This window comes from Canis lupus, chromosome 29 (genome assembly GCF_048164855.1).
Source record: "Canis lupus baileyi chromosome 29, mCanLup2.hap1, whole genome shotgun sequence".
In the NCBI taxonomy this organism is placed as follows: domain Eukaryota; kingdom Metazoa; phylum Chordata; class Mammalia; order Carnivora; family Canidae; genus Canis; species Canis lupus.
In genome coordinates, this window is record NC_132866.1 from 34,762,939 (window position 1) to 34,782,366 (window position 19,428).

General features: G+C 38.3%; 1 protein-coding gene across 15 annotated transcripts in view; it reads left to right on the plus strand.

Moving 5' to 3' along the window:
• Positions 1-19,428, plus strand: part of CPEB3 (cytoplasmic polyadenylation element binding protein 3) — a 199,551-nt gene that overhangs the window by 143,689 nt on the left and 36,434 nt on the right. For 14 of the 15 annotated variants that reach the window (XR_012020877.1, XR_012020875.1, XR_012020876.1 and 11 more), the window contains 2 exons: positions 4,505-4,623; positions 18,770-18,884. Coding sequence is in view for 11 of the 15 variants with exons in the window: in XM_072806118.1 (XP_072662219.1) it covers positions 4,505-4,623; positions 18,770-18,884 (234 nt within the window). In the remaining 4 variants the exon portion in view is untranslated. The remainder of the gene's footprint in view (positions 1-4,504; positions 4,624-18,769; positions 18,885-19,428) is intronic. The other variant, XR_012020878.1, reaches the window with a different exon arrangement.

Consider the following 19,428-nt stretch of genomic DNA (forward strand, 5'->3'; position numbering starts at 1 on the left):
ATAGTAGACAAAAGGTTGAGAAAAAGGGTTTTTTTGTTTTGTTTTGTTTCTCTAAGTACCCATTATTCATTATCTACTGCTACTGTGGTTATGTGTTGCCCAGGACTCCAAGAGTTTTGCTCTAGGCCAGTCAATTAACATCTTTGTTTGATGCATGAGAATCTTCTGAATATGGAAGTCGTACTCTTCTCCACCATTTACACCTTTCTGGCATGCAGTGCATCAGAGTAGAACCATACTGGTGATACGTTTTTTTGAGGTCAGTAGCAGGACTGGGAGTGAGATGACAGCTGAGAGACTAAGCAAAACTAGACGGGTTGAATAGTCTAACTTAGACTAGCTTGTGATGGGCCTTTGCCCAGCTGCCATACATGAATGCTGATGTGGCAATGGATGATAAAATTGGTCCCTGAAACATCTGTTGACCTATTTGAAGTCTTTGCTGATTCTCTGAAGTCAGAGTCCTTGCTCCTCTGGGCTACCATGGCACCTTTTGTCTCCATGTATCTCTTTCAGCTTTGTAGCAAATAGTTCATTGTCTAAATGTCTGTTTCTTCTACCACATAAGGCTCATGACAGTAGGAACCTACTCTCTTCCATCTCAGTTTTCTCGTAATCCATAGGTTGTGTCCCACTTGTAACAGTTGCTTCAGTAAATCTTACTGAATCAAAGTGAGCAAAGCTGCCTGTCTCCATGGAAGTTCTGCAGCTAGTCCCTGTTTATCAGTTGTATACTCTGCCATGAGATAAGAGAGTATCCTTGGAGAAAGCAAGCATCATCATCAGAAGTAACATGTAAAAACACTAGGCTATTATTTTCTTTTTTTGGACAACTTTTTTTGGGATATAATTCACATACCATACAGTTTACCCATTTAAAATGTAAAATTCAGTGGTTTTCAGTATGTTCAGAGTTATGCCACTATCATTACCACAGTCAGTCTTAGAAAATATTCATCATCCCCCAAAAGGAGTTCTGTACCTAGTCTCCCCAGTCCTTAGCAGTAGGCAATCACTAATCTATTTTTCTGTCTCTATAGATTTGCCTATTCTGGGCATTTTATATAAATGGAATCATATAATATTTGTGCCTGGCTTCTTTCACTTAGCATAATATTTTCAAGGTGCACCCATGTTATAACATGTGTCAAGCCTAAATCTTGATGGAAGCTGGGGGACAGATGATGTTTGTTTTTTGGGTAGTGGTTGTGGCTCAAGCCAATAATGAATTTGCCTGCTCTTATGATGACCGGATCTATAGGCATACCACAGAGATATTGTGGGTTTGGTTCCAGACCACTGCAATAAAGCAAATATTTTAATAAAATGAATCAAGTAATTTTTCCCAGTACATATAAAAGTCATACATATAGTTTATACTATACTGTAGTCTATTAAGTATGCAATAGCATTATATCTTAAAAAAACTGTACATATCTTAAATAATAAAATATGCTGACCATCATCTGAGCTTTCAGTGAGTTATAATCTTCTTGTTGGTGGAGAATCTTTTCTGTGTTCATGGCTGCTGACAGATCAGGGTGGTGATTGTTAAAGGTTAGGATGGCTGTGGTTTCTTAAAATAATACAACAGTTAACTTTGCCATATCAGTTGACTCCTTTCACAAATGATTTCTCTATAGCATATAATGCTGTTTGATAGCATGTTACCCACAGTAGAACTTCTTTCAAAATCGAGGTCAGTCTTGTCAAACCCTGCCTCTGCTTTATAAGCTAAGTTTATGTAATATTCTAAATCTTTTGTTATCATTTCAACAATCTTCATAGCATCTTCACCAGGAATAGATTGCATCTCAAGAAACCATTTTCTTTACTCATCCATGAGAAACAACTCGTCTGTTAAAGTTTTATCATTAAAACTGGCTGAGATTACAGCCATTCCGTTACATCTTCAGGCTTCACTTCTAATTCTAGTTCTCTTGTTATTTCTATTTCACATCTGCAGTTACATCCTCCACTCGAGTCTTGAACCCCTCAAAGTCATCTTTAGGTTGGAATCAACTTCTTCCAAATTCCTGTCATGGTGATATTTTGACCTCTTCCCATGAATCATGATTGTTCTTAATGACATCTAGAATAGTGGATCTTTTCCAAAAGATTTTCAATTTACTTTGCCCAGATCCATCAGAGGAATCTGGCAGCTATAGTCTGATGAAATGTATTTCTTAAATAATAAGACTTGGTGGGGCGGGGATGCCTGGCTGTTTCAGTTGGAGTTACGTGTGACTCTTGATCTCAGGTGTGGGGTTGAGGCCACAAATTTAGTAGTTTCTAAATTTGTGGGCTCAAACAAATTTAGTAATTTCTACACCAACAGGGGTTGGGTGTAGAAATTACTAAAATAAGTTAATAAATTTTTAAAAAATAAGGCTTAAAAGTTGAAATGACTTTTTAATCCATGGGCTACAGAGTGGACATTGGGTTAGCAGGCATGAAAACAATATTCATTTCACTGTATACCTCCATCAATACTCTTAAGGGACCTAGTGTATTGTCAATGAGCAATAATATTTTGAAATAATTTCTGAGCAGTAGGTCAATAGTGGGCCTAAAATATTCAGTAAACTATCTTGTAAACAGATGTATTGTCATCTAGGCTTTATTGCATTTATAGAGCACAGGCAAAATAGATCTCTCATAATTCTTAAGAGCTGTAGGATTTTCAGAATGATCAATGAGCCTTGCCTTCAGCATAAAGTCACCAGCTATATTAACCCCTAACTAGAGAGTGAGCCTGTCCTTCAAAGCTTTAAAGATTAGCATTGACTTCTCCTCTTTAGCTATGAAAGTCCTAGATGGCATTATCTTCCAATAGAAGGCTATTTCATCTACATTGAAAAAGCTGCTGTTTATGGCAGGCACCTTCATTAATTACCTTTAGCTAGATCTTCTGGATAACCTGCTGCAGCTTCTACATCAGCATTTGCTGCTTTACCTTGTACTTTTATGTCATGGAGATGACTTCTTTCTTTAAACTTGATGAATCAACCTCTGCTAGTTTCCAAATTTTCTTTTTTTTTTTTTACATTTTATTTTTTTATTCATGAAAGACACAGAGGAGAGAGAGAGAGAGAGAGAGAGAGAGAGAGAGAGAGAGAGAGAAAGGCAGAGACACAGGCAGAGGGAGAAGCAGGCTCCATGCCGGGAGCCCGACGTGGGACTCTATCCCGGGACTCCAGGATCCTGGGCCGAAGGCAGGCGCTAAACTGCTGAGCCACCCAGGGATCCCCTAGTTTCCAACTTTTCTCTTTCAGTTTCCTCACCTCTCTTAGCCTTCACAGAATTGCGGAGAGTTAAGGCTTTGCTCTGGATTAGGCTTTGGTTGAAGGGAATATTGTGGCTGGTTTGATCTTCTATCTAGACCACTAGAACTTTTTTCATATCAGCTATAAAGCTGTTTTGCTTTCTGGGGCATCTGGGTGGCTCAGTGGTTGAACATCTGCCTTCAGCTCAGGTTGTGATCCTGGGGCCCTGGGATCGAGTCTTGTATCAGGCTCCCCATGGGGAGCCTACTTCTCCCTCTGCCTATGCCTCTGCCTCTCTGTGTCTTTCATGAATAAATAAATAAATAATCTTTCTTTTTTTTTTTTAAGCTGTTTTGCTTTCTTATCATCATGTGTTCACTGGAGTAGCACTTTTAATTTCCTTCAAGAATTTTTCCTTTGCATGTGCAACTTGACTAACTAGCTCAAGAGACCTAGCTGTCAGCCTCTCTCAGCTTTTGACATGTCTTCTGCACTATGCTTAATCATTTCTAGTTGTTGATTTAAAGTGAGAGATGTGTGACTCTTCCTTTTACTTGAACACTTAAAGGCCCTTGGTTATTCATTGGCCTACTTTCACTGTTGATGTATCTCAGGAAATAGAGAGGCCCACAGAGAGGAAGAGAGACAGTGGAATGACTGGTTAGTGGAGCAGTTACAACACACGCAATGTCTATTAAGTTCACCGTCTTATGTGGGCCGAGTTCATGGTTCCCAGAACAATCACAATAGTAATATCAAATATCCCTGATCACAGATCACCTTGTCAAATGTAATAATAATGAAGAAAAAGTTTGAAATATTGTAAGAATTACCAAAATGTGACACAAAGACACAAAGTAAGCAAATGCTGTTGGAAAAAAATGGCTCCAATAGATTTACTTAATGTAGGGTTACCACAAGCCTTCAATGTTTAAAAAACTGAATATCTATGAAGCACAATAAAATGAGGTATGCTTGTATTTCATGGAAATTCCATAGAGTTCTGAACTTGCTCCCCTGAGTAATTATGAGAATTAAGCAAGATATTGTCTATGAGTACTTAATCCATTGCTTGGCATATGAGGGCTTCAGTGATTATTACTTCCCTATGTCCCATTTTATGTTCTTGGATTTTAGTAAGAATTCGCCAAAGTGAAACAACAGGTAAATTTTTATTTGGTACCTCAAGTTCAATGTACTGATTTCTCTCTATACCCTTTTGTTTTTGTCCTCCCAAGGCTATGCCTTTCTCCTGTTCCAAGAGGAGAGCTCAGTACAAGCATTGATAGATGCTTGCCTGGAAGAAGACGGGAAGCTGTACCTGTGCGTGTCAAGCCCCACTATCAAGGATAAACCGGTAAGTAATATGCAGCCAGCTGTTGCTTTTCTAGAGCACACAAGCATTTGGAATAGCTGATGACTACCTTTTTGTAATGGGAATACTGGTAACTTGGATCCTCTTACCCAGGGTGACCTTGCTATGCAGTAGAGCTGGACTGTTGTGGATGAGAAACTAATAACAAATTACTCAGTATTTTGTTTTATACCTTTGGGACTGTGTGTAAACAAATGTGTCCTTGTCTTTCACTTTACAACTCTTTTAAGCTAATTCCTATTCAGTAACTCTGAAGTAAACAATGCTCTTAGTGGTTTTGGCAGCTGGTTTCTGTCATTATTTCAGATCAAGGACAGGAATAATTTATTATTTTTAAAAAAATGATCATAATCGGCAATGTTTATGCTCCTGTGAATGCAAGGCATTGTGTTGGGTGGTACCCACAACTGACTAACTAGAGCCTTCTGGGCCAGAAGCTTACACTCTCAAATGGATAACTTCGAACAGGGCAGGAGAAGGCAAGGACAGGGAACATGGACCCAAAACCATAAATAAATGTACACTTATACAGAGTTTATGTTAAGAGTTTGTGGCTTCTAAGCCAAAGAGTGTTAGAAGTTATTGGTTAAGAGAAGACTGCGTCCTTTCTCCTGACAGAGGGGTTATCGGTATAGAAGGAGCAAGACTATTCAGAATAACAGCAAAAAGAAATTGGTTAACATGTTAGAAGTAGGATCGAGGGAAATTAGGAGGGGGTGAGTTTGTGTATCAAGATTTGGTGCTAGGAGTGGGAAATAGGGTAAAAATAGTGATACAAACCAAGGGACCAAAGTAGGTATCTCTCACAGGGCCTGCAACATGCCCTCTCAGACTTACACCAGACATGTGGGGCTTGCTTGGCGTTTAGGTTTATTCTCAGAAATATGCATGCGGAAAGAGTTGGGAAGAGAAGTAGAAGTCTTGACTCTAGCTAATTTTACATTATCTGCTTGGCTCAGAATAAGTCATCTAGTCCTTACAGAATCTTGGTTTCCTTATCTATAAAATGGAAGGAATATGGTTTCTCTCTAGGATGTTGAGCAGCTCAGGTAAGAGAGGAAAATGAATATGAAAGCATTTGGGACTTGTGCAAGTATAACTAGATGATGCTATTGGTGTCACATAGTGCTGTAGTGAGGAGAGAAAGTTTAGAGCATATCTACATAGTAAGGTCTGTTGAAAAGAATGGTGACTTCTAGAACAGAGTTTATGGTTGGTTGCAAAAGAATGATGTTGGGATTTGTCTACCTATAAGAGGGAGACTGCAGCATGGAAAGTAGAAGGAGTTAATAAAGAATGGGGATACTGAGTCACAGAATAATCAATGCAATAGAAGAAGCAAGGATTTTAGCAAGTGTGACAGTACAAGCAGTGCTGTATTTTTCAAATTTTGGGACTATTACCAAATTTTTATAGCAGTTAGCAGACTTGGATAAGGTAACTATACAGGTGGGAAAAAAGAGTAGGGAACCTTTGTTAGCTTTGATCTTAATTTAAACAGTGTGGAGAAGCTGTGCATTGTGATTAGAATGAGAGTGTGCAGTATTTCATCTAAGTAAATAATAAGAAAGCTGACATAACTTCTATAAACCTCTTTGGAATAGTGTGAGATTAGAAAGACTGATCCCAATTTGGCAGGTTTAGATGTCTGAAAAGTAAATGGTTAACGTCCAAGAGAGCCTCTGCCACTGTAGGAGAGGATTTGAAATATATTTATACATTAAAAAAAAAAAGCAGAGGAGTAGAAGTCCACATAAAGATAGTTATGCCCAAAGTAGATTAAGAAGCTGTTGAATTGAGGGGAGGAGACTGGACTTGAGCAGATGGGCTTGTGTACCTTGGAAGAGTCATGTCACTGGCTCTGTGGGAGAAGGAAGATATTATGCCTTGTCTGAGCAGGCCTTCACCAGGACTGGACATCTCTTGAGAAGGGAATGAACAGTGGCAGTTACAGATGGTGGTGGTATGTTGTTTTCCCTCCAAATACATGTATTACCCTGGGCTTGAAGAACTTTCAAAAATAATTAGTGTAATTATCTGTTTTAGAAATGTTTATGGGGAAACTAACTTTCACTGTTTGTGTTTCTACAAATTTTTGCTTATTGCAGTTTTCATTTTCTGAACTCAAGTGAAGCAGTTTTATTGGAGCTTGGTGAATTCTGAATGATGGCCGCTGATCACGTATTTCTTTAACCCAGGCATACTCAGAATTTCCAGCATAAACAATTTGAATAAAACCTAGGATGGGAAACAGAAAAGTCCCCAAATACCTGTTATTCTAATGAACTGGATCCCATTTTGGGTTCTAGTTCTTTTGGCTCCATTTTTGAAACCTTCTGTTGGCTTCAACTCCACATCTATCACTCCCAGCCTCATTTGGCCACACTTCCCCACTCAGGTTTCGGTACATTCCACCTCATTTTGGATGCCCCCACAGAAAGTAAGAGCAGGGTTGAACTATTGGGAGTAAATGAGGACCTTGGCAATAACTCAAGGTAAAGTCAACCTTTGGAACTTATTCACCAAACTTCCTGAGCTATGGCTCTTTTTTGCTTTTTCTTAGCTTGGCTACCCTTCAGGATTCTAGTGCCCTCGTTCTATTGTTTAGTTCTTTCTGATCCTCCCTGGATTTCTCCTTGGAAATATACAGCGTTCCAGAATGATCTCACAGAATTTCTGTGATCTCACAGATTTCTATCATTTGACTTTCTTCCTTATCTCTTCCCCCTAAATCAAACCCACATTCTGTTTGTATGGATTAGGTTAATCAGATTGTTTTCCTAATACAGAGCCTGATAGCAAGGTCCCTCTCACCTTTCTAAAATCTTGTTTGTTTTTCAACTCAAATCCCTAACCAGTGGATTTCAGATAGTATTAAAAGATATTTTTGGTGAGTGATTTACCTTTCAATTATGACCACTCGGGCTACCCTATGTATAAGTCTGATCCTGAAAAATAGCAGAAGACACTGCAATCTATAGCTTGTTCGATTGACTTCTCAGTCCCAAAAGAGTGGGTAAACAAATTGGCAAGAGCAGGAGTTATTGCAAAGCTCCTAGATTTGTGATATTTTTCCTACTCTAGTAAGAGGAGTTCTATTGCTCAGATGTTCTAGGCATCCCAGAGGATAGCTGTGTTCTTGTCCAGGTTTCCAGTGAAGTGGACAGACATCGTGGTCTCTCTTGTCAAACTAACTCCATCCACTTTTTGAATTATAGACTAAATTTGAAGGTTCAAAATAGCAAACTAATAGAGCAGGAAACTTCCCAGAGTCTAACAGAGATGAGGCTGAAAAATAGTAACTTTGAAAACAAGGTGTGGAAGGAGATGTTTATGGCTCTTACCTTCTAAAACACTTTGGCCAGAGATGTGGGATAGTAGACACCTTGAAAGGAGTATCAGAAGTTTTCTACTTCTTCTTCCTTACAATTTATATCGTAATCACTATTTATAAATATCCTGAAATGTGACAGGTTGATTTTACTATATAGTTGATTCTTGAACAATGGGATGAGATAGGGGTAGGGTGGGTACTGACCCCTGTGTAGTTGAAAAACCCACATATAACTTTTGACTCCCCAGAAACTTAATTACCAATACCCTACTATTGACAAAAAGCCTTAATAATAACATACACAGTTGATTAAATATATTGTATGTTAAATGGACTGAATACCATATTCTTACAATAAAGTAAGCTAGAGAAAAGAGAATGTTACTAAGAACATCATAAGGAAAAGAAAAAGTATACTATACTGAATTTATTGAAAAAATCTGCATATAGGTGGAGTTGCACATTTCAAACCTGTGTTGTTCAAGGGTCAACTGTAGGGATGGTTGGATGGCTCAGCAGTTAAGCTCTGCTTTTGGCTCAGGGGGTGTGATCCTGGAGTTCAGGGATCGAGTCCCACATCGAGCTCCCTCAGGGGAGCTTGCTTCTCCCTCTACCTATGTCTCTACCCCTCTCTCTCTCTCTCTGTGTCTCAGAATAAATAAATAAAATCTTTTTTTTTTTTTTAAGGGTCAACTGTATATTTAAAACTGAAGTTTGGTTATTGCTCAGGCAACATGGTCATCCACTCAGAATTTGAAAAACAAAAATTGAAAAAAAAATGTTGGGAGCAAGGAAGCTGGAAACCAATTAGAGGCTGGTTCAGTTCTTTAATTTTTAATTCTGTCCAACCTGCCAATAATTCTGGTCTTTCCTACTCCCGTTTATGTATCAGCAGGATCTCTAGCACTTTTAGTCATTCTTCTTTACCTTCAAAGACAGTTCAGATCCCTTTGCCTTGGACCTAAAACCTTTCCAGTCTGACTTCAAGTTTTTTTCAACCTTTATTTTTTCTGCTTTCCTTCTGAGCCCTGTATTCCAGTCAACTGAAATATTTCTGTTCTTGTCTCAATTTCTAATTGCTATACTTATTTTAAGACCCCTCTCAAATGCCATCTTTTTCCTGAAGCCTTCTCTGATCACTACACCATTTATGGTGACTCATACCTACTATTATAGCTATCTCCAACCCACATACAGCCATCTTTTCAAAATAATATGCCTTCCTTCCTTTAAACCATGTTTGAGTGCCAACTATGGGCAAGACATTACAGTTGGTTACTCTGAATTAGACATAAAATTCTGTGTTCAGAAAGTTAATAGTGTAATGGGCAGATAAAGTATATAAATACATGAACCTATAGAGCCTGGCACATAGAAAGTTTTTAAATATTTGTCAAATTAGGAAAAATAACAAATACAGTGAAGATAAGATTAAGTGCTTTGGAGAGTTTATATATACCTGGAGTGATAAAAGAAAGCTTCTTGGAGGAAGTGTCATTTGAACTAGACCTTGAAAGTTGAAAAGGGTTTGGAGATTAGCCAGGGGAGAGGTGGTGCTGTGAAAGTGTGGAAAATGGACATTTCAAGAAAGCCAACAGTATAAACACAGAAATGAGAAACTGTGCAGAATGAATGAAGAACATTTAGGTTGGTTATATGGGGCACAAATGTATGAAAGGGAGTAGGACATTAAATTGGAAAAATAAGTAGGGGCTAAGTTATAGGGCAACTTGATTGATGGCCTCAGCCCTTGGGTTTGTGGTATATTTACTTAAACTCTTTTGTTCTCCACTTAATATCTCCTAAGACAATAACTGTAATTTTATCTTGGCTCAGTCAAATTGGATTTGTCATATCCCTCCTTGGAAATCTTCAGCATCTCTGATTATTTATTTATTTATTTATTTATTTATTTATTTATTTATTTATTTATTTATTCCTTTTGGTCTAAATCTGTGGTTTGGGCACCTTCTATCATAGGAATTTCTCCAAGGAAGGAATTTCTCCTCTAAAATGAGAGAAATACCTCTTATTCATAATAAATCCTTCCCCTCTCCCCAGGCTCTGTATTTGCATTTGAGTCCAGAGTTTCTTAGTGCTTGAGTCTTTGGAGATATTATTCCTTTCTAGGGCAGTCTAAATGATGCTGCAGTTCTGATATACTAAAATAGTTTCTAGTGGACAAAATAGCTCATACCATCCCCTAAGGGACCATGTTTAGTGTTTTCCAAAGTGTGTCCTGAAGAACACCTGTGCCATCAGACACTGATCTCTTGAGAGGATCATTAACAAAACGTTTGCTCATAACAATAATAGGTGTCATTTGTTGAGAACTTTGTGCATTTTATATCCATTTTCTCTTTCAATTAAAGGTTTCATTGCCAAGAACATTTGGGAAAAATTGATATATTAAGGTTCTGAGAAGTCTTGCAGTAAATAAGTGTGTAATATTTTTTAATCCAGCATTTGCTATATCTGTTTGGGGATTATAGTTGTGAAGATTTTGGTGGAATTAGTATTCCATGAAGCTCATTCAAAAAATAGGCTTCTTCCCAGGAAAAACTTAAGTAACTTGAACTTTTATGTGTACATTACTCTCAAGAGTTTTAGTGATCAGCATGCCAGTAACAACATCCTTGTCCTAGTACCATGGAGCTGCAAATACACATTTATGTAGACACTGGACAAAATTGTCTGGCTGCAGAGCACTATTGCTTGAGGTTATGAACCTGGAAGTTAAAATAGCTGAATATAGTGCCAATTCATTGCTAAATCATTTTCTTCAGCTTTTCTAACTGCTAGTTTTGTTAGGTTTAAGAAGAATCCATTAGTCATTTCTTATTGCATTGAAAAGGAGAAGAATGAATTTAGAAAGAATAGAGAAATTAATCATTCACAAAATGCATTTTGACTTGTTCGGATGACTCTCAGGAAGCAGAACTGGTGGCCAGTAGCCTGGAGGACAAGGAGTCTTGTAGGCATAGGAAGACATCATTGCACTGGAAAGAGGATATATATAGACACTGGGTCAGATAAACTGGGGTTTCAGTTCCAACTGGACTTCTCTCTTCTTAGCCTTAGTTTCCTTAACCTCTAAAGTCGTAGGGGTAGTGTTTACAGCATAACAGTTATGATGAGTTTAAGTGTGACAGTGTGTTAAAATGCCTAGCACAGTGGTGTAGTTTATGTCTTCAAAAGGAAACCATCTATCATGTTTAAATTTTCTAAGTGAGGTAGGAATATCAGCAGCGGTGATGAACAATAGGTAATTCTGATCACTGGGTAGGTCACGAGGGGCATCAGAAATTTGCACTGATTAGACCAAGCCCTGAGGTACCCATTGGTGATCAGACACATTGTATTTCCATATCCCTGGAAGGTGGCTTTCAGTAGACTGAAGAGAGTGATCTGGGAGCTGTAGAAGGGCTGGACATCTTGCCGCATCAGCGTCTGCCCCTCAGGAAAACCTTTGTTAATTCACCAGAACACTGATGAACACAGAGTGCTCACTAAGGGTTGGCACTTTGCCAGGCAGTGGGGACCTACACAGAGACATGATCTCAGCTTTAGAGGACCCTAGAGCCCAGTGGAAGGAAATAGACATGTAAATACAAAGTGAAATAAGGAGTCAAAGGTGCTATGATAAAAGTATAAGTAGTCATGGGGTGGGGGCTCAAAGGCAAAGTGGTCAGATGTTTCTGAGGGAGTCAGAAAAGCCTTTAGAAAGAAGGTATTCCCTTGAATCTTCGGGTTATAAATATAAATATTAATCATTGCATTTAATTGATAATGGCTTTACTAAGTCAAGCTTAGAGCAAGGCTATACCTCATACTTTTCAGGGCACAGTTTATGCATGCTCCGTTTTTATACTGGGTGCCCTTATGAAACAGTATGCAGAATGCTATTTGAAGTGTTCAAAGCCTGTGGTTTCTGTATGTCAGGCAGGCTGTGCCGCTTGGTAGTGATGGCAGAGGTTTCTTTTTTGTACCTGGACTGTTTTCTGACCCTCATAGGGGACCTAGAGCATTCTGAGAGGGCATGAGAGAATTTCCCAGGGTTGCTTTTGGCTCCCTGTCTAGGAAGAATCCTGCCTATTTTGATGAACTTCTCTGGGGCCTGTGATCTATTTGTATCTAAGAATAGGAGGAATAGTTTGAGTGTGAAAGTTAGTCTTTTGCTTGGAGGCCCAGTGGAGTTCTGAGTAGAGACCCCAGTGCAGCACAGGGTAGAAAAGTCTTATCATCTGGCCACTTCCCCCAGAAGATACAGGGAGGGTGTCTCCACCTCTCCATTGGGTGGAAAGCAGCACCTGAGAATAATAGGTCACATCTAAACTCCTAGAAATTGGCTGACCTGTTTGTTAGGGAGCTGTATGGTTAAAAAAAATTTTTTTGAAGTGAGAAACTAAATATGAACGTACTTTGGAGAATCCAAACCACAATTATTGTTGTTAATGGCTATTAGTTTTGGTGATTAATAATAATAAAACAACCCCTTATAGCATGGATGAGACAAAGATGCCTCACAAACTAGTTTATTTGTGATACTGTGGGGTACTCCAGTCATTCTTTGAGGTCTGTGATGCTTAAAATAGAATTGCTGACAGCTGGGGTGGGCCTGAGTTCATTACCAGCACAGCCAAGCTATTGCAGCTGTATGTCAGCGGACCTAAGTTTAGCTGACTCATCCTGATGGTCCCAAGAGCCCCGATACTGCTCTTGCTGGGGAGAGCAGTCCTGATGCTTCTGCAACATTGCTTTTGTGATTCACATAGATTGAAAGGATTGTAAGACTAGAGAGAGAAAAACGGAGACCTTCTGCAGAATTTGAGTAGGAAGTTTGAAGGGTATTGAAAAGGAAAGAGGAAATGGGAGAGTAAGGAGGTTGGGCCATGCCATGGGTCTTGTGGAAAATTCATGGGAAAGAAAACATAGTAGGAAGCGGTTTTGATCAGGTCATTTCCTGAGCTGGCCACCAGATTGCACTGTTGACTCTGAACAGCTTGGTTGCTTTGTAGAGCCGCCTTGAGATGAATAGATGAAAAGGAAGGCACTATGCAGTAGGACATTCATGTGTTGGATGTTTGTAACTTAAGAAGATGACCAGCTGAGTGAAGTAAGTCAGTCGGAGAAGGACAAACATTATATGTTCTCATTCATTTGGGGAATATAAATAATAGTGAAAGGGAATATAAGGGAAGGGAGAAGAAATGTGTGGGAAATATCAGAAAGGGAGACAGAACGTAAAGACTGCTAACTCTGGGAAACGAACTAGGGGTGGTAGAAGGGGAGGAGGGCGGAGGGTGGGAGTGAATGGGTGACGGGCACTGGGGGTTATTCAGTATGTTAGTAAATTGAACACCAATAAAAAATAAATTAAAAAAAAAAAAAAAGATGACCAGACAAGAATGAAGTATAGGATAAGATGTTCAAAATGAGCTCAAGATACTATTATTTATTGATAGGTGAATGTCTAAATTCTAAATAGTGGTCTAGGGATCCCTGGGTGGCGCAGCGGTTTACCGCCTGCCTTTGGCCTGGGGCGCAATCTTGGAGACCCGGGATCGAATCCCACGTCAGGCTCCCGGTGCATGGAGCCTGCTTCTCCCTCTGCCTATGTCTCTGCCTTTCTCTCTCTCTCTCTCTCTCTCTCTCTCTCTCTCTGTGTGTGACTATCATAAATAAATAAAAATTTTTAAAAAACTAAAATAAAAATAAATAAATAAATAAATAGTGGTCTAGAATCTAGAATTCTAGTTTTTTTTTTTTTTTTCAATTTTCACTTATTTATGATAGAGAGAGAGAGAGAGAGGCAGAGACACAGGCAGAGGGATAAGCAGGCTCCATGCACCGGGATGCCCGATGTGGAATTCGATCCCGGGTCTCCAGGATCGCGCCCTGGGCCAAAGGCAGGCGCCAAACCGCTGCGCCACCCAGGGATCCCTAGAATCTAGAATTCTAGAACCATAGGGTGGCTTGGTTATGTTTGGAAACATAAAGCCCTAAGGTTTATGTTAAAAAACTGTTCATATAAAGCTATGTGTTTTCTGTTATCTGGTTATTAAAGATCAATAAAACTACATCTTATATTGAATTTTTACTTAGAGGCTTTTGCAAATTTTCAGTGAAATTTACTTTTTAGAAAATGATCTTATAGCTTCTTCTCGAAATAAGTGACCTATACTCTATTTCTTAGATTTCTTTTTCCTAGAACTTGGCCATATCTTATCCCCATTAATGACTTTTAGTTTTATAGAGGACGCAACTTCAATTTTTACATAGAACTATAATTATTCTTTATTGATATCAAAATAATTAAACATCTCTTTTGTGCAGTTTAGCCAGAAAGCTTTGAATTTTTTGAACAGCTATTTATTATTTATATTTTCTATACTCTTAACCATTTAAAGTTAATTTCTACAAGAACATCCCTTTTAGAGCAATAGTAGAAAATAAGTGAGAAAAAGGCCTTGATTGGAGTGAAGTTTTTACATTTTGCTCAGTTGCTTCAACCTTATTATGCCATATTTTGATACAGACTAAGAGTAAGATATAATAAGGCAATATTATCCAAAGTATGGATTATTAATAGGTGTTATGAAAAAATTTTTGGAAATGCTGGATAAAACATTTGAACAGATTTCTTTCCTGTAGAACTTCTTAGAGCCTTTGATTAATATACATCAGTGGGTGCCATGAAACTCCAAGAAGGGAAAGATAGCCTGTAACTTTTCTAAACACTGTTTGTCTGAAAGAACAACCCTATAGACCTGCTGTTCACAGAACACACATTGGGAACCTTGAAAAGGAAAATGAGTGCTTTCCATACTAACTGTTGATATGATTAATGTTACATTCTCTTAAGTTTCTTGAAGAGTATTAGAGTCACTATATGGCATAAATTGATATATTAATAGCACCACCTTTACGTTTGGTTTCTACCTTTTTCCTTAAAAAGATTTGCCTTTGGAGATACGCAATTATGCAAAGAAGATTATGAATTCAGATAATTCATATTATTCTTAAGATTTAAGAAACAAATAATTCAGCCAAAGAGTAGCTTTCACAATCCTCATCAGAGCTTCTGTAGGAACATATGCTTAAAAAAGAAACGAAGGAGGGACACATGGGTGGCTCAGTGGTTGAGCATCTGCCTTCAGCTCAGGGCATGATCCTGGAGTCCTGGGGTTGAGTCCCAAGTTGGGGTCTCTGCATGGAGCCTGCTTCTCCTTCTGCCTGCCTGTGTCTCTGCCTCTCACTCTCTGTATGTCTCTCATGAATAAATAAATAAAATCCTTAAAAAAAAAAAAAAAAAACAAGAAACTAAGGAAAAACCACTTTTGTTTTTTCTCCCACAGGATAGATCTGGTTTTGTTTAACTGCACAATGACTTTAACATTTGAATTCCTTCTCAAGGGCAGCCCGGGTGGCGCGCGGTTTAGTGCTGCCTTCAGCCTAGGGTGTGATCCTAGAGGCCAAGGATCGAGTCCCACATCAGGCTCCCTGCATGGAGTGGAGCCTGCTTCTCCCTCTGCCTGTGTCTCTGCCTCTCTCTCTTTCTCTGTGTCTCTCAGGAATAAATAAATAAAATCTTTTAAAAAAATGAATTACTTCTCAACATTTTAAAATCTTGAAGTTTCACATAAAAATCTGAATTTCTAGCTACTCTTGAAAAATGGAAAAGTCTGACAGCACATTCACAAATGATAACTACTTGCTGAAGCTGCAAAATGTTTAAAGGATGGTTTACACTGGTGTGTCATAGCCTGCCTACCAACTATTGTCCTGGTGACTGGATAAATTTATGCTACCTGTCCATCCCTATGGACGTTTAGTTTTGTGTAACCTCTACTGTGAGGCCATGGCGTGGCTGAAGGGCTAGTGGGCGGCGCCTCTTTCTAGAGTTACCTTTATAAGCAAACGTGGTCAGGTGTCTCCATGAAGAAGTGTTGGAATCTGTGTCAGGTTCATTTAAGGGAATTTTCACCATGTCTGATGAAGTCCCTATACACTCACCCCTCAGAATGTTGAGGCTCTTATTGCCCAGAGTATAATCTATTTGACAGCATACTGAAAAAGTTGTTTTACACATACACCCAGTGATCCCTATATATGTAAAGGTTATTTTGCTGTAGGAGATTTATATTGAAGTAGAACAGAGCTCTAATTTCATCCATTCTCAAAAATAGTTATTAAAAAACAAAAATCAAAAAGCAGTTCTCTTATTTGTATTCCACCTCTTTCTACAGTATATTTGAGTTAGCTTAAAAAGCATGGTACTGGGCAGCCCTGGTGGCGCAGAAGTTTAGCGCCGCCTGCAGCCCGGGGTGTGATCCTGGAGACCGGGGATCGAGTCCCACATCGGGCTTTCTGCATGGAGCCTGCTTCTCCCTCTGCCTGTGTCTCTGCCTCTCTCTCGCTCTCTCTGAATGAATAAATAAATAAATCTTAAAAAAAAAAAAAAAAGCATGATACTTTAAAAGTAGAGAAATATCTATGTATATAAATGAGGACCAGAAAATATATCAAAGAATAAGTCAGAAAGATAAAATATGGGTATCAGGCCTAGAGGGCTGAGAATAAATGTAGAAGGTAGAGAACATGCCTTATGTGAGAGTGGGCTTCTATTTTAGAGAGAAACCAGAGTGTGAATGGAACTTCCCAGTGCAAACAACACCACAATATTATTTTTTGCTTAGTGTGCAGAATGTGCTGATGTTGGCCTATGTTGACATTTTTCTGATTCTGTAATGGTGGGAGCTCTGAGGAGCTATTTTCTGGTGGCAGCTGGGAAATGCAGGTTCTGGAACTAGGGTTTAATCATTAGTGTCTCTTGAGTCTTCTTCCTGTATTTTTACCTAATCTATAATACAGGAATAGGCTAAGGGAATGGGTTGCGTGTGATGTAATGAAGCAAGGGTGGGCGGGAGAAGAGGCAGTAATGAAAGCTCTCAGCAGGAAGGTTTGAGATAGCCTGCAGAGTTCTTTTGAGCAGCAGTAACCTACAGCTATTTTAGAAGGCTGCATTTTCTGTACTCTGATTAAATGAAACCAGAATGCCATGAATACTACAAGGGAATTGTTTTCATTTGTGAAACAAAGTGTGACCCACAATTAAATTTAATTAACATTCAGTGATTAGAATTGCCTTACCAGATCCTGAAGTTGCCTTAAATTTATCAGGGATAAGACTAGAAGAAGAGAGGGCTCTGTGTAGAAAAAGAAATGTCCTACTTTTTTGTTATTGGTGACATTAGAATCTTTGTTCTCACAGTATGAAGAAATTATGTTTTTAATTAAAAATTAAAACTGGGCCCTCATGAAAGGATTTAAAAATGGTGCTTTATGGTATTCGTGAATCTGCTTTTGTGCTAAATGTCAAGGGAACGGAAATTTAGTCAAATAGACCAAATGTTCAAAGTAAAGAGCTAGATTTTTTTTTTCACACGATAAAGGTGGAGCAAATGCTTAAATGTTAGCAGAATTGCAACATGTTTTCAGGGTCTAAGGAAAAAATGGAGATTTTACTACTTCTCACTAACGTGAAGGCAACAGTGTCATAAATGGCAAAAAGTTCGGTGAAGGGTGAATTTTATAGCAATCATAGGGAACGTGTGGACTGTTTCTAACTGAGCAATGCCAGTTTTGGAGTTGATTCAAGGTGTTTTTCTCATTTGAAAGTTTTACTAACTTTCAAATGAGAGTACTTAATATATCAAGCCATATAAGAAATCATCTTATGTGGTTTTTTGCATTGTGTCGATAGTTGAACAATGAGGAAAATGAAGAATTGTGTTGATGTTAAGAAAATGAAAATTCAGCTGTTTTGTTTCCTATCCTATTGGTGAGACGGGAAAGTAAAGGCACGTTCTATAAAGACAGACACTGGTTTCTCTGCTTCTGCACGTAGCTCATTTCCCAGAGCAGCGGCTGACTAAACTGGTTGATTCTCAGGCAGTGCTGAAACTCTCCTTTTGGTATGAGAGAGTTTTTTTGCATTTTTCTTTTAAGCTATCCTTTGATGATTGAGTTAGGGATTGAAAGGAATATGTTTAAGGTTAGGATTCTGATGAATTGTAGGCAGAAAGTCAGAGTACCAGTGAAGAGATATTACCAAATAGAAAAAATTATCTCCATAAAGATTTCTTTTTCTACTCTTTGAAAAGTTAGTTCTATTTCTATCTAGGCTCACCTTTATTTAACCAAACTTATTTAGGAAAATCAGATAAATGAAAAATAGATAATGCTGTATAATGCTTCAGTATTTGATATTGCTGGTAATTCCATGCTAACCTGAGGAGTGTCAATCTGTGTTAAACCAATATTTCCAAAAGATAAATGTTTCAATTTCAGGGGTTGATAAAAATTTAAAAGCCAAACCTATAGATAATTTTTAGAAAATATTCCTAATGTTCCTATTCCTGTTCTTTAGGTGAGCTCTTAAAAAGCTAAGTGCTTATCTGTGACAGTTTATAAACCATCTATCATGTGTTAAAATAGATCTGATTCAAAATCCAGAATCTGTCTCTAAAAGACTGCCTTTTTTCAAAATCACAGGTGGTTTCAGAAGGTTTCATGGTATATGTCTTAGAGTGTTGAGTATAGTACCTGTTAAGTAGATTCCCTGAGTTCTGATGAAAGGCACTCAATGCAGATAATAAATTAATAACTGGATTTTGTTTGGGTTGTATATGTTGTAAAATGCACGAATCAGTGGGTTTGTCTTTAGTCACCTTATTCTCATTTGGGGTTGATGGAAATGAAGTAAGGACCAAGTAAACAACTTTTTTTCAGGTGCAAATTCGACCATGGAACCTAAGTGACAGTGACTTTGTAATGGATGGTTCTCAGCCTTTGGACCCCAGAAAAACTATCTTTGTTGGGGGAGTTCCACGACCCCTTCGAGCTGGTGAGTGGAAATAGTAACACCACAACAACAAAACCACCAACAACAAAATCCCCAATGTATTAGTCTTCAATATTTTCTAGGTTTCTGCTCAGCTGTACACAGTCTCCAAAAAGAAGTTTCTTTGAGCTCTTTCAGGATTAAACATTTTCTCCCCAAGTGCTTTATTTCTTTTGGTGCAAGAGTGAATTTCATTAAACTGTTATTTTGAAAGGATGAATTCTATTTAGTGCTCTCAACCACATATTTTAAAAATAATAATAATACATTTGACAGTGTGTGTTCTCATGTTAGCATTATTACGTATGACAGAAGAAGAAATCATTCCATCAGAAATCTTTCCAGCACAGCTGTGTACCCCTCAGTGACAAGCGAAACCACTGCTAGGATTTGTGTCACTGGGAAACAAACTGAACTCTTCCCAAGTGAAACAGGTTCCTGTTTTTTCTTATGCACTTTGAAAAATGACTAATGTATTTGAGCATCTTTATTACAACTTTTTAAAAGCTTCCCCCTTTTTTTCTTTTTTAAGTTCTTTTCCAATTAT